General features: G+C 46.3%; 1 protein-coding gene across 19 annotated transcripts in view; it reads right to left on the reverse strand.

The window, feature by feature from the left end:
- Window positions 1–21,530, reverse strand: part of Mta3 (metastasis associated 1 family, member 3) — a 119,337-nt gene that overhangs the window by 90,159 nt on the left and 7,648 nt on the right. For all 19 annotated transcript variants that reach the window (XM_087551883.1, XM_087551878.1, XM_087551882.1 and 16 more), the window contains 1 exon segment: window positions 20,866–20,959. In XM_087551883.1, coding sequence (XP_087408009.1) covers window positions 20,866–20,959 — 94 coding nt within the window.

Here is a 21,530-nt window from a genome sequence, read left to right on the forward strand (position 1 = left end):
GCAAGCGGAACCTCCAATTGAATCACACGAATAAACCAACAGAAGGGTTAGACTAGAGGAGATATCCTTAGACATTAGAACCTGAAGCAAGAAATAAATAACTGAAAGAAAGCTAAGACATTTTAAAGACCCAGGCCTGAGGCTGGGCAGGAGGGGGTGGATCGAGCCCCAGGACAACATCCTCCTCCTCCTCCATCATGGGCAAGTGGAGGTGCAGAGACCCCAGTGCTCAGAGAGAAAGGCAGAAGGAAGGCCAACACGATCCCACCACCTGGCTCAGTTGTCACAGTGCTTATTTTGGGACCAGGACCACAGAAGGCATCTTATCAAACACAATTCCCACAATTCTTTTTTTAATTGTACCAGGACCTGTCAGATTCTCTAATTTCAAATTCTAAAGCTCTGAATTAGAAACTGAGTTTAAACATCTCACTTAGCATCAGGCAAGTTGGCTCACAGGGAAGGGCCTGAGTTCCAATCCCCAGGCCCCACATAATGGAAAGAAAAAAAACTGACACTCCAAAGCTGTGATAAAGGCATGCACACAGAGAGAGACAGGCTACACACACACACACACACACACACACACACACACACACACACACACACACACCACACAGAGTATCTGTCAATATAATATAATAAAAGTTAAAGTCTCACCAAGCTCAAACAAAAACCAGGCAATTCAAGCTTCCTTGACCGTTCTTTCTAATGATGTATGCGTGAAGAGACACAGCTGTAAAGGAGGCATCCACTTGCAGGTCTAATAACATCTCGCCAGTGGAGATCGATAAAGTTATTGCTGCATTGGCACTATTAGTAAAGCAAATACCACATACAAAATTGTGCTCTTTACCTAATTGGAATTTGATAAATTGTTGCTATAAAAGACATGACTAACTGAATTCTAGTGGCGCCCTACAGAGCATAAGGCGCCATCACATATCAGAGTAACAATAGCAAACCTCACTTGTGTGTGTGTGTGTGTGTGTGTGTGTGTGTGTGTGTGTGTGTGTGTTGGTTCTGTTGTTTTAGCTTTAAAATTTATAACCCTGGCTGGCCCAGAACTCTCTATGTAGAACAGGCTGGCCTCGAACTCACAAAGATCTGCTTACTTTGCCTCTAAAGTGTTGGCTTGTTTGTTTGTAGCATAAGCTGGCCTGGAATTCACTATATGGAATTCCAGGCTAGCAAAGGCATTCCTCCTCCCTCAGTCTGCCAAAGGCTCACTTTCTTTGTTGTGGTGCTAGGGATAAAATGTAAGACCTGGGCTCCTCAGCAAGCCTCCATCACTGAGCTACATTGCTAAAATCTTTGGTTTGGTTCTGGTTTTATGAGACAGGGTCTCACTGTGCAGCTCTGACCGTGCTGGAACTCACTCTATAGACCAGGCTGGCCTTGAACTCACATTGATCCACCTGCCTCTCCCTCACAAGTGCTAGGACCAAAACTGTGTGCCACTACTCCCAGCTTTTTTTTTTTTTCTAATTGTGCATGTGAAGGCCTAGAAAACTGGTTCGGTGGTTAAAAGCCCTGGCTGGTGATTCGTAACCATCTGTAATATCAGTTCCAGAAGATCCCATTCCCTCTTCTGGTGTCCACAGGCATCGAGCATGCACAGATACCCATACACATACACATACAAATATTTTTTTAATAAAAAAAAAACTATGAGTGTGTATGTATGTGTGTGTGTATGTGTGTGAGAGAGTTCCTGCACGCGTGCGTAAGAGTACAGGAGTGTATGCCACAGGTGCATGTGACCAGAACCAGTTGTCAGAGGGAAAAGAGACAATACTTCTTGAGTAAACGGGGCTGAGACAAGCAAGCTAGCCATACGTGAGAGAATTAACTCCCCATGACTGTCACACCTCAAACCATACACCAAAATCAACTCAAAATACAGTGAAAGGCTAACTGTAAGACTCAAATGAAACAAGTATCCTATGACCTTTTAGACTAGGAAGTGGTATCTTAGCTATCATATGCAGAGACATATGTAAGAAAATGCAAATTAAAACTGTGTGCTTAAACAGATGATATCAACAGAGAACGAAGGAGGGAAGGAAGGAAAGGAAGGAAGAAGAGACAGAGGAGATGGGGCCCAGACAGGCAAATGTCTGAAGCTTGTGGGACAGCAGTCTAGCCCCCCCATGAGTGCCAGCTTCAGGGAGACCCTGTTTCAAAAACATGTGGAGTATGATTGCGGTGGTTTAAGAAAGAACGGTCCCCATAGGCACATAGATTTGAATGCTTAGGGAATGGTATTATTTGTTGGAGTAGGTGTGGCCTTGGAGGAAGAATGTCACTGGGGGTGGGATTTAAGGTTTCAAAAGCCCAAGCCAGGCCCAGTGGTGCTCATGCTGTCGCTGCCTCTGTCTTCCTCTCTATCTCCCTCTCTATATGTCTGTCTGTCTGTCTGCCCCCTCTGTCTGTGTCTGTGTCTGTGTCTGTGTCTGTCTGTCTCTCTCTCTCTCTCCCTGCTGCCCTCGGATCCAGATGTAGAATTCTCTCTCCAGTGCCATGCTCCATGCATCCTGCCATGCTTCCCTCCATGATGACAATGGACTAAATCTGAAACTGTACCCAGCCCCATTGAATGCTTTCCTTTATAAGAGTTGCTGCAGTCATGATGTCTTCTCACAGCAATAGAACACTGATCAAGAAAATGATTAAGAAAAACTCTGGCCGCCACACCACGGGCATGCTGCTCACTTGTACAAACGTGTGTGTGTGTGTGTGTGTGTGTGTGTGTGTGTGTGTGTGTGTGCGCGCGCGCGCGCGACAGCTCCATAGATCACATACACATATATAAAAAACAAATCTTTAAAAGAAGAATCCTTATTAAAAGGTTGAGGGTTTTCTTCCTCCTCTTCCTCTTCTTCCTCCTCCTGAGACAGGGTTTCATGTACCCCAGGCTAGCTCTGAGCTATCTGCCTAGCTGAGGATGGACTAACACTTCTGATCTCCTGCCCAATCTGAATGCTGGACTGGCAGGCATGAGCGGCTGGCCCACTGCCGTGCTGGGCTCACAGGCAGCTCTGTGAACGCTGGAGATCTGTGCTGAGCCCCTCCCGAACCCTCGGAGATTTATTTCCTAAGCCAACTTTGAATGCACTTTCTGACAGAACACCTGCCCAGCACCTCTCCAGCTCGGTAACCTAAAGACTTACTTATACTTTGAAATCCCATTGAAGAACTCAAGCTTTCCTTAATGGAGGTCATGTGTGTCAAGATTTACTGTAAAAAGCAGCATTTCTCTAAAGACTTATTTCTTTTTCTTTTTTTAAATTAATTTATTCACTTTACATCCTTATCACAGTCCCTCCTCTCCTTCCAGTCCCCCCAACAAGGAGCCCCTCCCCCCTCACCCTGAGAAGGGGGGGTCCCTCCCAGGAACCAACCCACCCTGGCAATCTCAAGTCACTGCAGGACTAGGTACATACACACCCACTGAGGCCGGACATGACAGCCCAGTTAGGGAAGCAGGATCCACAGGCAGGCAACAGTGACAGGGTTAAGCCCTTGCTCCAGTTGTTGGGGGACCAGCATGAAGACCAAGCTGCACTTCGGCTACAGATGTGGGCAGAGGACTAGGTCCGGCTCACGGATGCTCTTTTGCTGGAGGTTCAGTTTCTGGGTCCTAAGACTTGATTTTAATTATGTATATGGGAGCATGTGCACTTAAATGCAGGTACCAGTGCCTGTAGAGACCAAGAGAGGGCGCTGGATCCCTGGGACTTGGGTTACAGGTCTTTGTGTGTGTCCCAATGTGCAAACTGAACTCAGGTCCCTTGCAAGAGCAATGAACCATCTCTAAATGCAGAAGTTATTTCTTTAAGCTTAGAAGAGAAAAAGGTATGCATGGAGTGAGGATGTGCACATGAGTGCAGGTATCCCTGAAAATGAGCCATCAGGTCCCCAGAGGTGGCGGATAGGTCCCCAAAGAGCTGCCCTATGGGTGCTGGGGACAGAAATCTGGTCCTCAGTAAGAGCAGCACATGTTCTTAACCTTGGGGCCATGTCTCCAATCCCAGAATTATTTTGCTTTTTGTTTTTAATTTCTTGTTTTGTCTTCTTTTTGTTTTTGGAGACCAGGTTTCTCTGTGTAGCCCTGGCTGTCCTGGAACTCACTCTGCAAACCAGGCTGGCCTTGAATACGGAGATCTGCCTGCCTCTGCCTTCCGAGTGCTGGGATTAAGGGCGTGTGCCACTACGTAGAGTCAAAGGTTTTTAAGCAAACTGAAAGCACACATTCCATTAGCAGGGAGAGCGCCGCCCTCAAATGCCGTCCAGTTTCTGCAGAGCTCTGTAGCAAGCAGCTGATGCCGGGTTAGCGTCATTCTGAACATACGCTACTCGGACCTCACAGAAGGCAGTGGTAAGTGAGCAAGCCATGCACAGGAAGTCAGCCCTGAGTGAGAAGGCCTTCGGAAACAGTCCTTTCACACAGTGAGCCACCGTGACTCATCAGTTCTACAGCCAGTCAGGATCCCATCAAAAACCTAAGCTATTTCTGCTTCACATTTATTCAAAGAACACTGCATCTGGCAAAGGCTGCCCAGTCTTATAATAAATCCAAGTCCATCTGGAATTCTGTAGCCTTAGCATGCTACCATGCAACTTTCCACTTGCTGTCAACTGTGAAACTTCAGAAACAAAATAAAAGCCACAAGTGACTCAGCTCGGGTTTCTGTTGCTGTGACAGAACACCATGGCCAAAGCAACTCAGGGAGGAATGGGTAAACTCCAGCTTACAAGGCTCGGTCACACCACCGCTGAGAGAAGTCATGACAGAAACATGATTCACATAGGGCAGGAACCTGGAGGCAGGAGCGGATGCAGAGGCCATGGCGGGTGCTGCTTACTGGCTTGCTCCCATGGCTTCCTCAGCCTGCTTTCTTACAGAACCCAGGACCACCTGCCCAAGGGTAGCATTGCCCACAGAGGGCTGGGCCCTTCTACATCAATTATTAATCAAGAGAATGCCACAAAGGCCAATTTATGAATCATTTTCCCAATTGTGGCTCCCTCAACTCAGTTGATTCTAGGTTTGTGTCAAGATGACAAAAGTCAACCAGCGCAAGAAGAAACCAGGTCATCCACCGCCATCATGCCATCCTCTCCAGCTCACTGCCAGCCCCGTCCACCCAGAGCACCCTCCTCCTGAATTCACTCACAGCACCGGCCTCCCAGCGCGTCATCCCCCTGAACTCCCAAGAGCCATAGATTAACAAAAATACCGTGACAGACAAGGGACACCTCACTTAAGTCATTAGTCAAGGGATCTAAAAGACAAATATAATACAGATAATTGTTAATACAAAACAAAACAGGGCTGGAGAGATGGCTCAGTGGTTAAGAGCACTGACTGCTCTTCCAAAGGTCCTGAGTTCAAATCCCAGCAACCATATGGTGGTTTACAACCATCTGTAATGAGATCTGATGCCCTCTTCTGGTGTGTCTGAAGACAGAGACAGTGTACTCACATAAATAAAATAAAATAAAATCTTAAAAAACAAAAAAACAGACAATTGTTACTGTCCTCAGTTCCTTCCCAGATTTTGAAAGTAAGGCCCTAGGGCTGAAAACACTACACACTTTTGTCACAGGACTTGGGAGGAATCTAGTTGGTATGACCTTTAAGGACCTTCCTCCCTGGGAGCTAGCTCTCTCAGGATTAGAAGATGCATTGCAAACTGCTAAGGAGAAAAGCAAGCAATAGCCCTACTAAGCTGTGAAGACTTCCACCCACAATGGATGGACCACACAAGACGGCCTAGACAGTAGGCAACAATGGTGCTAGTGAACTTCAGGCCTGCTCAGAGTGAGAGAGCCTATGCTCAGTAAACCTAGCCAAAAGCCTGTGGCTGGAGAGGTCACAGACCCTAGAGGAAAAGCTATTGCAGCCATGTCCCTAAAGTAGTACAGCTTCCCACTACGTTCTAAATGCTTCCCTTTACACCACCAGTGCACCTCTCAGTCCTCACTGGAGTTTCACTGTGCAGCCCACAGAGGGTATGACATACACCCACAACTGGCCAAACCCGGAGAAAAATGTCTCTGTATCCTGGCAGCAACTGGGACATCATCAGCACAATCCCCACACCTACAGCTCAGGGGACACCGCAGAGGAGGGAGAAAGAACGCTCTAAGTGCCAGATACCTGTCTCTGTCTCTAAAGGCTAGAATCAAAGGCATGCGCCACTGTGCCTAGCAGGTAGGGTAAGTTTTATCAGAGCCTCATCCCCATGACAAGCTACAGGAAACAAATGAACGTTGAGGAAGAATCAGTTTCCCAAGGAAAACCCCGATAGGTTTCCCAATCCCAAAAGAACAGCACTGACCACATGTACACATGGACAACACAAGCGGGACTCCACCGGGGGTGTGTGCATGTGTGTGTGTGTACGTGCATGTGCGTGTGTAACAATAGAAAAAGAGGTCATGGAGTTGAGAGGGGTGGAGAAGTGGGAGGGGGAGTAGAAATGATGTAAGTAGGCTATTCGTGTATGAAATTCTCCTAAAACATAACAATTTATAAATAAATTTAAAAAAAAAAGCTTCCTGTTTTGACAAAAAGCTCTTCATGGCTGCCAGCCACCATTTGGATAAAGTAAACTACAGTGGTGATAAATCTGAGCACCAACCATGCCATGCTCCATGGCAGCCATGCTCTCCCCCCACCTGACCTCAAGCAAAGTATAAGGGATAGCGGCCTGTGGCTCACTCTCTGGATTCCAGGCAAGAGCTGGGGACACTCCTTCCAGGGCAGTGAGAACATAACACGCAGACGCAGACGGGAGCTCCTAAAGGAAGCCGGAGGACGGACGCCAGCATAGCTTGAGGAAATACAGAGGTTTTCCCGTGAGCCCCAATGCCACCAGGAAGGAAGAGGGGGTAGGGAATGAACCCTGGTCCTTCCTGAGTAGAGAACCCAAACCTTCGGTGAGGGTGGCATGGGTCTGGTCTGCACTAAGGCTTGGCCTGACAAAGTCTTGTTTTCCCCGCCACATCCGGGATGGCCAAACCCGAAGGCACTGTCTACACAGCCTCCAGTTCCTCCCATGCAAACGGAGGGCATCTGGTTATCTCAGCCTTCGTACAACCCAGTGTCAGACCCTACTGGACTCTGTCAGTCCCTGCCCCTGCTAAGCCTCGCTGATCCATGTGAAAGCCTTTGTTCTCTTAAAGGAACTTCCTGGCCTTCCCGTCCACCATAGCCAGCAGCTAACACCTGAACGCCAGATCTTTTGGTCTCAGCTTTAGTTTCAGTTTCTGTTTCTCCAGTGTGCTTCCACTCAGTGGTTGGGGTATATATTCTGTGTACCCAGTGAAAGCTTTGGCATTCAATTTCTTGAAACATGAGTGACCTGAGTCTGCGTGTTTCTTCTTAAATCTCGCAGGCCTGTGCCCAGTTCTCAGTCAACGCAGCTGCAATCCAAAACCTTGCAAAACATGGTGATGCACACCTACAATCCCAGCACTCAGAAGGCAAAAGCAGGAGAGTCTCTGAGTTCCAGTCTACACCCGTGAGAATCCACCCAGCTACACACTTAACCCGTCCACTGTATTTTATACATTAATTTTAAATACGACTGCTTCTGTTTCTAGCCAAATGAAGTAGCAGAGACAAGGTCTGCCTGGACCATTAGAAACAAAACACTTGATTAATGAAGACAAAGGACACAAAGCACCAATTATTTTCAACACATGAGGTGGGGAAGACGGAAAGGGGTCCCTGTTACCCAGGAAACCTGACTTCTTATAGAAGGGGGATGGGGGCTGGAGAGGTGGCTCAATGGTTAAGATCACTGGCTGCTCCTCTAAAGGACCTGGATTCTAGTCCCAGCACCCACAGACAATCTACAACCATCTGTAACTCCAGACCCTGTTTCCACGGGCATGAGCCCACATGCTGCTCAGACATGCAGTTAACACACCCATAAACATAAAGTAAAACAAACATTTTAAAAAGAACAGGGAAGGAAAGAGAGGTAAGACCTGGTAGGCAGAGCGCTCAAAAAGAGGAAAACACAGTTCAGAAGACAAAGCCCCAGAGAGGAAGGACCCTGGAGGCCTGCGGAGGCTCTGCTGGAGCACACGTGATACTCGGAAAGTATCAGAAGCCTCTTGGGCAGTGATGGCACCCACCTTTGAAGCCAGCACTCAGAAGGCAGAGGCAGGCAGATCAACAGATCTCCAAGTTTGAGGCCAGCCTGGTCTACAGAGTTCCAGGACAGTTAGGGCTACAGAGTGAAATCCTATCTCAAAAAAAAAAAAAAAAGAAGAAGAAAGAAAAGAAAGAAAGAAAAAAAGGAAAAAAAAAAGGAAAGAAAGGAGGAAGGAAGAAAGGGGGGAGGGAGGGAAGGAGGGAGGGAAAGAAGGATAGGAAATGCCAGAAGGCAGGAAAGCAACCCCTGGAGAGAATGGGGAGGAACAAGGCCTGAGCTCACACAGAGCTGGAAGAGCATTTCTTCCCCTACAGAACACTGGAAACACACGATGCACCGTGCACTGGGCACAGGAAGGGAATTGAGCCCTAGGCGAACACAACTCGGCCCTGCTTATAAGCAGCAATGAAACACCAAAGTAACCGCCTCCCAGAACCAAGGTTAAAATAACTGACAGAAAAACAGATCCGTCACAGCCACGGACACAGCTGTACAACCAGCTACACCAGAGGCTGGAGAGAGAGAGAGAGAGAGAGAGAGAGAGAGAGAGAGAGAGAGAGAGAGAGGGAGAGAGAGAGAGAGAGGGAGGGAGGGAGGGAGGGAGGGAGGAAGGGAGAGGGAGAGAGAGGGAATCCCATTCTCTGTGTGTAAGAGTGTCTGCCTGTATGCATGTATGTGTGCACAGCATGTGCATGTCTGGTACTCAGAGATTGAAAGTGAGTGAGTGCCCATTCCTTGGAACTGAAATTACAAACGGTTGTGAGCCACTGTGGATACTGGAAACCAAACTGGATCCTCTGGGAGGACAGCAAGTATTAATTACTGCATCCTCTCTCCAGCACAGAAACCCTGCCTCTTAAACATGAGCATGCATGTGTGTGTGTGTGTGCATGTGTGAGCATATGTATATATGTATAAAATGTGCATATATGTACATATAGGTGACATATATTTAAATATATATGATATTTTTATATTTTATATTATATATATATATGAATGATTTTTTTTTTAATTCCTAAAACAGAATGACCATACTAAATGCTGGCCAAATTGTGAAGAAACTAGGCCTTGCCTCCACTGCCAACGGGAATAAATATACAATGATAAATCACCCCCACAAATAGTTGGCAGTGCCTTTCTAAAGTTAAAAACATAAATTGGATGACACACAACTGAAATTCCAACATTCAAAAGCCCGAGGCAGGAGAATTGTGAGGGTGAGGTTAGCATGGGGTGCAATCTCAACAAACAAACAAAACTAAACAACAGGACCACTGAGAAGCCTGAGCAGGTGGAGGGGAATGCAGTACCAGCCTGGTGCAGGGGTTGGGGGGATATCACTGATCCCCAGACCGGTGTAAAGGTGTGGCTGGAAAGAACCAACCCCACAGAGTCGTCCTCTGGTAACACAGATTCCCTCTTCTAATACACACCGAGAATTTAAAGGTAAAAATACCACAGCATGTAAGCATCTATCCTACTGCTACCCAAGAGAAAGGCAATAGCCATCTACAGATGAATGGATTTCGTTATGGTCACACAACATACTACTCAGTCACCAAAAAGATAGAAGAAAAATAAACTATTAAGAGTCGCCCTGTGAAACAGAATCCCTGTACTCGAGATGAAGCGGAGGCAGAGGCAGGAGATCTCTGAGAGTTCGAGGTCAACCTGATCTACACAGAGAGTTCCAGGACAGTCAGAGGCATATAGAGATCTTGTTGAGAAAAAGAGAGAAAGAGAGAGTATTGCCCTATGACCAGGCATCACAGCATAAACCTTTAATCACAGCACTAAGGAGGCAGATGCAGGCCGGCCAAGGCTGCAGAGGGAGAGCCTGTCTCTGCAGAGTAGCGGTGGGATATGTTGCTTGCCCAGCATGCACGTTGTCACAGTGTCTGGAGGTGGGCGTGGGAGGACCAGAAGTTCAGTGAGATGGCTCACTGGGTAAGGGCCCTTTCTGGCAACCCTAGTGACCTAAGCTGGATCCGCAGGACCTACAGGGTGAAAGAGAGAGTAGGCTCTTACTAGTCTAACCTCTGACCCCCACACAGGATGCCTGGCACACATTCTAGGTCTCTAAAGTGACATTTCTGCCTAATTGAGAGAGCTACTCTGTGCTGTGTTCCTACTAACGGAAAAGGGCATGGGCGTTGTCGGCTTCTTGACAGGACACCAAAACCGTGCTCCAAACCTCACAGACCATTTCCCACCTGCGTGGCAAAGTCACCTGAACAACATGCTGTCGACACTGCTCCAGAGAGCTTCAGAGGGACAGGTACCCACAAGGTCTGCTCCCTGGGTTGCTTGACTTCCCCAAGACCCTAAGTGGGCTCTGTTCTGTCAGCGTTGGTTCCCAGTGAGAAATCCAACCCAGCTTCATTTCTCTCACTGACTCTGACTGATACAAAACTGTTTTCCACTCTCCTAGGGGAACTTGATTTAATCCCAGCACAGGGCAAGAAAGGGGAAAGCACAGACAAAGCCTTGAAAAGATAAGGGAATTAGTTAAGGGCTGGGGAGCCGGCTCAGTGGGTAAAAGCACTTGTTTGAATCCCCAGAACCCATGTAAAAAAAAAAAAAGCCAGAGAGAAGTGCAGAGTCTGCGCAGGGAGATGTGCGCAGGAGAATGCCTAGGAGCTCATAGAGGCCGGCAAGTCTGCTAAACACGACGGAAATCCATAGTGACCTGCTTCAAAGTGGGAGGCAGCACACGCGTGCGCGCGCGCGCGCGCGCGCGCACACACACACACACACACACACACCCCTAAGATGCACAGGGCCTGGGTGCCATCCTAACAATTTCTCAGAAGGAGAAAAATATTTTAAGTAGCAGCAGGAATATAAAGAATTTACTGAAATAGTCCAGTGTAATGACACACATCTGTGATCCCAGTACCTGACAAAGATTGCAAGATTGAGCTCAAAGCCACCCTAAACAAAGCAAGATTCTGTTTCCAAAAAGAGAGAGAGAGGGAAAGAGAGAGAGAGAGAGAAGAATTTACTGAAAAAGCAACTGTGGTGGTTTGATAAGAATGGTCCCTGTAAGCTCACACGATTGATTGCTTAGCCATCAGGAAGTGGAACTGTTTGGAAGGATTAGGAGGTGTGGCCTTGTTGAAGGAGTTGTGTCACATACATAAGCACATGCAAGGATAGAATTGTATATTATATAATGTTAAATGTGTATAACTGGGGTTACTCTATAAACTTGTTCAGTAGTTTACCTTAAAATTTTTTAAAGTGTGTGTGTGTGTGTGTGTGTGTGTGTGTGTGTCTGTCTGTCTGTCTGTCTGTCTGTGGGTATGGGCATACATCTGCAGAGGCCAGAAACATCAGATCCCCTGCAGCTGGAGTTACAGAGCTGCCCAATGTAGGTACAGGGAACCACAGGTAGGTCCTTCGAGAAACCAGGAAGCTTTAAGTCTGGTTCTCTCGTTCTTCTAATGACTGTACAGTATTCGAGTGTATAAGGAAGCCAGGATCCACTTAGAGAGCATGGAGACTGTCTCATCCAGACTGTTTCAGTCATACAGTGTGGAAAATGGACTCTAACTCTCCTCTCACCAACCACTGCCTGGGCTTCTCTCTGCTGCACACTTCTCATAAAACCCTAACACGGGAGGCAGATCTCATAGAAGAGAATTGTGTTCGCTGGTCAATACGAGTAGCTGTGCCAGAGGGACCCTAATACCTGTGTGGGCCTGAGAACAGCTTCACTAATAGGAAGTGACAGCTGTAATATCGTGTGTGTGTGTGTGTGTGTGTGTGTGTGTGTGTGTGTGTGTACACCAAACCCATAAGTAGATTTTAAACTTTCTTGGCTTTATTTTTCCTGTTCTTAGGCCATGTCTGTCTGTCTGTCCTCTCTGCCCTTATGGATCAGGTTGAGCTCTCGGTGCCACGTCCGCCTGCTACCATACCCTCTGCTCTAACGATGATGGACCAACCCTCTGACGCTGTAAGCCAGCTGCAATTGAATGCTTTCCTTTCCAACAGTTGTCTTGGCTATGGTGTCTCTTCACAGCAACAGAACAACTAACGACTAAGACAATCATATGCTTCAAAAAATTTTTCTTTTTCTAATTTATTTATGTATTATTATGTATTATATATAAGTATACTGTAACTGTTCAGACACACCAAAAGAGGGCATCAGATCTCATTACAGATGGCTGTGAGCCACCATGTGGTTTCTGCTCTTAATCACTGAGCCATCTCTCCAGCCCAATAAAAATATTTTCTTTGTTGTTGCTGTTTTCTTTTTTGTTTGTATGTGGAGACAGGATCTCATGTAGCCCCGACTGACTTCAAACTTGCTATGTAGCTGACGATGACCTTGAACGTCTGACCTTCCTGCCTCCCCTGGTGCTGGGATGACTGACAGGGGTGCATGTTGATGAGGTGCTGGGGATGGGAGCCAAGGCTTCATGCACGCTAGGCAAGCACTTTCCAGCTCACCTGCATCCCAGGCCTCGGAGACTCCCTTCTGACAGGGAGAGCCAGGTGCCGCACTTGCTCTCTCAGTGCTGCGAGATGGAGCAGGAGGACTGCTCCGAGTGCGAGGCCAGCCTGGTCTACACAGTGAATTCCAGACTACATCCTGAGACTTCATCTCATAAAACAGAACCAAACAGAAACGATCATCTGGGGAAAACTCGACTAGCTCCACTAATTATAAAAATGGCTTCCATTCAACTACTCATGAAAATACAAAATTCGAGGAGGACATATTTTTCCAACCCATAAATCATGTCACATAATTATAAAAGTAAAACCAGCACAAAGCCTTGGGAAAAAGCTTCGGAATTTACCCAATTACTAGAATGCCTCATTTGGTGATCAATAAGCAACGTGACATAAATTTTAAAGTAGGAACAGAGTACTTGCTGTTTAAAAAAAAAAGAGAGAGACCATTAACATTGGAAAGAACAGATCAATAAGAAAACGTATACCATAAAACATAATTAACTTGTCAAACACTAAAACTTTGTAATATTTACAGTTGATAATAATCTGGCTAATGAGACACAAACTCACTATAACTGCTAATTATAAAATGTCATTCACAAAAATAAAAACATCATAAAACAGCAAGAGGGAAAATAACCCCAGAGACGCAAGTTTACTGCTTTAATGCTCTGATAGAAAATAGATTTTATGCCAGCTCCAATCAGGTAGCAGAAGGCAGTCGGAAAGAGCTGAAAGGTGTCACTAAGTCACGGCCAGCCCTCTGCCTCAGATGAGTCTTATTTTTTGAGGCAGTCTTATGTACCCCAGGCTAGGTTGAATCCTCCTGCCTCCACCTCCCAAGAGCCTGGAGTGCAACGGTGCCACCCGACAGGGTCACCGTAGACTTGATGTGAATGGAGAAACGAGGCTTCACTAGGACAGGCTCTCCTCACCTGTAAGAAGCCAGTGTCCTTCCACACATCGTCTCCCCTGTTCTCAGTAGCTGAGGCAGGAGGACTGCTCCGAGTGTGAGGCCAGCTTGAACTACAGAGTTGGCAGCCAGTCTGGGCTTTACAGGGAGACTCTGTCTCTAGACAAACCATAAATAACAACAACAACCAACTAACAAAAGGACTTCACATCACAGACTAGATCTCACTAAATAGGCAGCTTGCAAGAAATCCCCCAGAGAGGAACAGAAATGTCACCAAAGATACACAGTCGCTTACTGACATAAATCTCACACACAGACATTCTGGTAAATTTTTAGGATGCCTGTGCTAAAGGGCAAACCACTAGAAGAGAAAAAAACAAAACCATTGCCTACAAAAGAATAATAATCCACTGAGCTAGGTGTGGTGACCCAACCTTTTAATCCCAGCACTGGGGAGGCAGAGAAAGGCAGATCTCGGTGAGGCTAACCTGATCTACAAAGAGTTCCAGGACAACCAGAGTTACAAAGAAAGAGACTCTGGCTCCACATAAACAAACAAGTAAGTCTGACAGACAGTTAACAATGAATACCCCAGAGCAAGCAAATTTCTTCAAAGTTCTAGGAGGAAAATATCTTGAACCTCAAATCCTGTAAAGAACCAGACTAACGATGTGACAAAGACATTTTAAGGAAGGCAGAGATTGGGCTGGAGAAATGGCTCAGTGGTTAAGAGCACTGGAAGTTCTTCCAGAGGTCCTGAGTTCAATTTCCAGCAACCACATGGTAGCTCACAACCATCTGTAACGAGATCTGATGCCCTCTTCTGGTGTGTCTGACAGCTACAGTGTACTTATATAAATAATTAATAAAATTTAAAAAAAAAAAAAAGGAAGGCAGAGATTTAGAACATTTACCAGCAACACGTTTTGTGGGAGAAAAATTAGATAAGGACACGGTTCAGCAAAGTGAGACACAATGGAAACTATTTTTTTAAGATTTTATTTCATGTACGTGAGCACACCATCACTATCTTCAAACACACCAGAAGAGGGCATCGGATCCCATTACAGATGGTTGTGAGCCACCATGTGGTTGCTGGGAATTGAACTGAGGTCCTCTGGAAGAGCAGCCAGTGCTCTTAACCACTGAGCTGTCTCCCCGGCTCTGACACAATGGAAACTTAAGGGTGATGTTGACACGGGGTGTTTCGAGGGGGAAGCAAGCACGCGTACAGGAGACACAAACCTCCCTATGGCTTTGTTAAGGTATCTATTCTCTGAGCATGAGCTTATGCATGTGTATGAATAGGTGTATGTGTATTTATTTATTTATTTATTTATTTATTTATTTATTCTCGGTGTGTGAGTGTTTTGCTTACATGTATGTCTGCGCACCATGTTTTAGCTGGTGCCCAAGGGGTCACAAGGGGGCATTGGATCCCCTGCCCTGGAGTTACCAATGGTTATGCATAGCCCTGTGGGTCCTGGGAATATAACCCAGGTCCTCCGCAAGAGCAGCTCTTAACCTCTGAGCCATCCTGGGAAATAAAGTCTTACAAGTAGGTATGGTGTCAGGTGTGGTGGTACGGCCTGTAATCCCACATTTGGGAGACAGAGAGCAGGCGGATCTGTCAATCGTACATCGTGGAAGCCTGCCTCAGAATCAATAAGACGGGACGGAGCAGCTGGAAGGCAAAACATGCAACTTCAGCTCCGGCTCCTCGGAGGGAGGGGACCAGAAGCCACAGCCACGAAGCCTGGAAGCCCCACTAACAGCAAGTGAAATCCACAGGTCCCTCAAGCCTCCAGTCAGCATTGAGGACGGTCTGACGGCGACTCCTCCTACGGGAAGGCTAGGACTGAGGAACACACTGCAGGTGCGACCGGAGCGGCAGCATTCTCTGAACAAAGGACAGCCTAGAACAGACAGAGTCCCTCTGGCTTCCAGCAGACCTTGCGGGAGAATGAGCAAAGCTCTGGGACCTAGTGGGGGTTTGGGAGATGAGGACAACTAGGGACTGGGGTACAGCGAGATGGCTAAACGCTTGCCCGTAAGCTCAGTCTTCAGCCCCGGAGACGGTGGAATGCCTGCCTAGATAGAGCGTGGGCTGGATCCCCATCCTAAACCAGGGGAGGTCGCACAGGCCTCAAGTAGAAGGGACAAATATGTGGGGCAGAGGTTAGCGCTCATCCTCAGCCCGATAGTGAGTTAGAGGTGAGACAGGAAAGACATGAAGCAGCACCCGAGACCCTGTACCACCCTCACCCCAAAAAAAGGCAACAAAGACTGAAGAGAAATGACGGGGAGGAAGAGAAAAAACTTCTGTTCCCAAACTATTCCTGAAGGTAGTGAGGGAAGGAACCCATTCTACAGAGCAAGACCACCAACACCAAAACCAAGTAATACACACCAACAAAGGGAAAAATAGCTATAAGCCCAGTTCCCTGGATGAACGTAGATCCAATAAAATACCTCAATAAAATACCTGCGAACCACGGGGAAAGCGGAGAGCAAGTAAGGCCAGGCACTTGATCCCCACCAGTGCAAATTAATGAATTAAAATGCCTTCAAACCAAATTCAGCAAAGTATTAAAGAGATCACACGCCAAGACCCAGTCAGCTTCATCAAGAATTCCCCTTTCACCACACAGAAATCAATAAATAAAACACAGCACATAAATCAAATCAAGAACAAAAGTTAAACAACCATCTCGGCACACTCAGAAAAAGTCTCACGGGGCCCCCACATCACTTCACAATAAAAATCTTAAAAATCCAGGCAGTGGATGACCACAAACAAAGCCTTTAGTCCCAGACTCAGGAAGAAGCCGCTCTGTGAGTGAGTTCGAGACAAGCCTGGTGTACAGGGCAAGTTCCAAGACAGAGCTTCACAGAGAAACAATGTCTCAAAGGAAAACAAACAGAAAGCCTGAAGGAATTTGAAACAGAAGGACACAGCCATAACATGAGAAAGGTAAGAAAGGACAGACACACAACCAAACCTAGAGCAAACGCCCCCATGCTTTTTTAGTACAGTGCTTGTGTTCTCTAGCAGAATTTATTCAAGAGTAAGAAAAAAAGGGGCACAAGTCAGATTATCTCTCTTTGCAAATGGTGAGGCCTACACTTCCTCCACTGCACAGTGAGTCCAAGGCTAGCCCCAGCTACTTGAGACTCTGTCTCAAAACAAAATGTTAAATGATTAAATCACCTAGTCATAAACCCAACCAAAGGGCGCAATAAAAACAGTGAAGGAAGAAACTGGAGAGAATTGGCAGGAGACGCAGCTCAGAAGGAGGGCTGCCCCAGGATTCACAGGGCCCAGAGGTCCATCCTTAGCGCCACAAAACCAAAGAGCAGTCTTTCACACCTGTGATGACAGAACTCGAGAAGCAGAGGCAGAGTGAATGAGCAGAGGTCCTACGGCATCTTCAGCTCCACTGCGGTCTGAGGCCAGCTTGGACATGAGACCCAGTCATAAAAATAACTAAGAGTGGGGGTTGGGGATTTAGCTCAGTGGTAGAGCGCTTGCCTAGGAAGCGCAAGGCCCTGGGTTCGGTCCCCAGCTCCGAAAAAAAAAAAAAAAAAAAAGAAAACTAAGAGTAAGGCATAAAGTAAAGAAGGTCTCCGAGACAGAAAGGCAGCCTGTGCTGTATGACCCAAAGTAAAGTGATCCTCAATCAACCAGATCCCCATCAAAGTCCCAATGACACCCCTCACAGGAACAAAAGAACAATCCTAGATACCCAGTCACCAAAAGGATCCTAAGAAGAAGAAGAGCAGTGCTAGAGTTCTAAAATAAATATCTGTCTTCAATGTATACTAGAGCCATAGTAACAAACCAGCATATGCTGGTGCAAACCAGATATGCAGACAAATGCAATAGGATAGAGAACCTATGGCTGAAGAGAGGGCCCACTGGTAACAGCACAGGCTGCTCTCCCAGAGGACCTGGGTATTCCCAGCACCCACAGGGCAGCTCACAGCTGTCTGTAACTCCAGTCCAGGGGATCTGATGCCTCCTTCTGGCCTCTGTGGGCACCAGGCATGCATGTGGCACATACATAGAGGCAAAATAAAATAAAATAAAATAAAATACACACACACATAAAATAAAAAAAAGCAAGCCCACACAACTACCATCCCCTAAGTTTTAGCAAAGATGAAAAGACAGCCTCTTCAGCAAAGGACGCTGGCAAAACTGGATACAGAATGAAACTACAGCCCTCTCTCACCCTGTACAAAATCAATTCAAACTAGACCAAAGACCTTAATGTGTAACTTAAAAGGAAAATCAGAGAATCATTGAGAGACCTAGGCAAGGAATTGCAGAGAAGTCCTTCAATAGCTCAAGAAATAATACTGAGAATGACTGCCGGGAAGGAGCTGGCACAGTGGGTTAATGCTCTGCTCTGGTAGAGGCCTGGATTCCAAGCACCCACATGGTGGCTCACAACCATCCTTATCTCTACTTCCAGTGAGACTGACACTCTTTTCTGAACTCTACAGGCACCAGGAACATGTGTAGTCCACGTACATACATGCAGCAAAGCAAGCAGATACATTATGGTGGTTTGAATAGGAATGCTGTCCCCACCCCAGGTTCTAATGCTCTGCCCATAAGGAGTGGCACTGTTAGGAGGTGTGGGCTCGCTGGAGGAAATGTGTCACTGTGGAGGCGGACACTGAGATCTCATATGCTCAAGCCTAGCCCGGTGTGGCTCAGTCTCCTTCTGCTGCCTGAGGACCAAGACGCAGAACTATCAGCTCTTTCTCCAGTACCATGTCTGCCTGCACACTGCCATGCTTCCCAGCATGGTGATGATGGACTGAACCTCTGAACCTGTAAGGCAATTGCAACTAAATGTTGTCCTTTAGAGTTGCCTTGGTCATGGTGTCTGTTCACAGCAGTAAAACCCTAACTAAGCCACATAAAACAAAATATCCTATCTGAGCGGCGGTGGCACATGCTTTAATCCCAGCACTTGGGAGGCAGAAGCAGGAGGATATCAGTGAGTTTGAGGCCAGCCTGGTCTGCAGAGCTAGTTCCAGGAAAGGCAGAGTTACAGAGAAACTCTGCCTCAAAAAAAACCAAAACAAAACAAAAACAAACAAAAAAGATTTGACTAACGCAGGCATAAGCCTTTAGTCCCAGCCCTCTGGAAGCAGAGACAGACTGATCTCTGTGTGTCTGAGTTCAGCCTGGCCTACATAGGGAGTTCTAAGCTAGCTAGAACTACATTGTGAGACCCTGTCTCAAGGGGGAAAAAAAAATCTTTCTAAAGAATTGACTAATGAGACTGCATAAAATTAAAAAGCTTTTTCACAGCAAAGAAAACCAGCAGAATGAACAGACAGACTGCATAATGGAAGAATAGCTTTGCCAAGTAAGCATCTGAGGGAGGCTTAAGTATCTGTTGTGACTTTATAAAGAACTCAGACCTGACTTAGAGGCTTACACCTGTAATCTCAGGACTGGAAAGATACGACAAAAAGATTGCCAAGCATTTGAGGCCAGCCTGGGCTACAAGCCTGCAGAACAGGGTGAAAACCTGTCTCAAAGTGACAGAGAACAAACAAATTCCCACTAGTGATTCCAGCGTCTGGGAGGTGGAGGCAGGAAGATCAGGATCACAAGGTCAGACTCACTCATAAGTTCAAAACCAGCCTGGAATACATGAAAACTAGTCTCGAAGAAGAAAAATATCAGAAAGACACCTATGGTGGCCTGAATGAGAACAGCATCATAGGTTCATACGTTTGAATACCTGGTCCCTGGTTTGGTGGAGTTATTTGGGAAGGATTGGGAGGTGTGGCCTTGTGGGCAGAAGTGTGTCACTCAGTACTGGCTTTAAGGTTTCAAAAGACTCAGGCCATTCCCAATATGTTCTCTGCTTCATGATTGTGGGTCAAGATATGAGCTGAGTTCTCAGTCACTGGCCTGCCACATCTGCTAACGACTTCCTGCTACTTCTCAGATGGACTCTAACCTTCTGGAACCTAATTAAGCCTAATTAACCGTTTTCTTCTGAAAGTTACACCATTCATGGTGCTTTATTGCAGCAACAGAAAAGTAACTAAGACAACAACACAGCGTCAGCCTTTAGTTCACATATGTGTACATGTGCGCGCACACACACACACACACACATACACACACATTAAGCTACAAAAAAACAAACAAACAAACAAACCCAAAGCAGAAACCACCAAGTGTACTATCTATAAGAATTCTCTGTATCTAAATAAAACTTAGTACTTTTTCTAGCAAAATTTTAGTTTCTTATATACCTAATACTATGAACATATAATAGGAATAAAATGGCAAGTATTACAGCTGGATGTGATGACACAGACCTGTATTTGGAGCATTTAGGAGGCTTGAGGCAAGAAAATCATGAATATACACCAAGTCGATGCTCAAAAACAAACAAACATAAAAAAGTAAAACATTGCCCAGCTGTTATAGAGAGAGAAAAGTATCCCTCACTGAAACACCTCACAATGAAATATAAATTTCCTCAAACCTACACCCCACAAAGAAACAACCAAAAATAAACAATAACAAAGCTACTTCCCTGACGGCTTGCTAAAGCCAGCTCTCACATTTTTTATTTCAGTGTGCTAACTAATCAATAAAAGTATGATATCATCTAAACAAGTGTGACTTGGGATTGGAGCTCAGAGGTTGCGCTCCTCCCTGGCATGCACAAGGTCTTGGGTTCACTCCCTAACACACACACACACACAAATGTTATAAATATATAAATCGTATTAGTATATATAAATCATGGTTCTGTATAAACATAGTGAGAAGAAAAAAGACAAATACTACTCAAAACCTTACACCACAAGGAAAAGTAGAAGGTGAAGAAAGGGAGTCCCTCAAGACCGCTCAAGGGATAAAGGTGTTTGCCACCTAGCCTGACGACCCATGGGATTACAAAGTGGAAAGACAGAGGACTCTTGAAAGGTGTCCACCTAGGCATGAACACACACACACACACACACACACACACACACACACACACACACACACAATTAGCTTTAAAAAGAGAAAGGCTAGCGAGAAGGCTCCAAGGTTGCGAGCACTGGTTGATCTTCGAGGAACCCAGGTTCAATTCCCAGCACCCACATGGCAGCTCACAACCTCTGCAGCTCTAGCTCCAAGGGATGCTACGCCCTCCTCTGCCTCTGAGGCAGCGGGCTTGCATGTGGTACACAGATATCCATATACACAAAATATAAGTTAGATTAAAGAACAAATTTTAAAAAGAAGGAAGGAAGAACCATTTCACTCACTAGCATGCTTATCGGCAAGCATTATCAGCGTGTTGGAGATGTCCCGTCTTCTATAAAAGCAGACTACTTTGGCTTCCACATTGCCGCTTGCAGTCTAAGAAATAAGAAGAATAAAAGTCATATTCGACCTCAAGTCTCAAATGACAACTGTGCTTGAAGGCTGGGTGTGGAGGCACATGCCTATAATCCCAGCACTTGGGAAGCCATGGCGGAAGGATTGCTCAAAGTTAGAAGCCAGCCTGATGTACACAGAGTCCCACACCAGCCAGGACTACAAAGTAATACACTGTCTCAAAAAGCAACAGTGAAACCTGGACAGGAAGAAAGGGGGAAGAGCTCCCCCTGATCTGTGTGGGTAGGTGGATGAGACAGGGTTTCATGTAACCCAGGCTGGCCTTGAACTCACTACCCTCTTCTCTCCACTTTCCTCAGGCGTGCACGGGCATACCAGACAGATTAATCCCTCCAACATTAAAGTCGCCAATGGTCTGTTCATGATATTGAAGGCTACCCCTTCAAACGCATCCACAGACAAAATAGATTAAATGTCACCAAGCCCCAGCTCCAGGGGCGGTGGCCAGCCTACAGGGCAGACCTAGAAAAACACCCTCCGCACAGCCATGTCTAGTTTACCGTCCCTGGAAAACGCCCAGAACTGTAAGTTC

Source organism: Rattus norvegicus, chromosome 6 (genome assembly GCF_021556685.1).
Source record: "Rattus norvegicus strain SHRSP/BbbUtx chromosome 6, alternate assembly SHRSP_T2T, whole genome shotgun sequence".
NCBI classification, from domain to species: domain Eukaryota; kingdom Metazoa; phylum Chordata; class Mammalia; order Rodentia; family Muridae; genus Rattus; species Rattus norvegicus.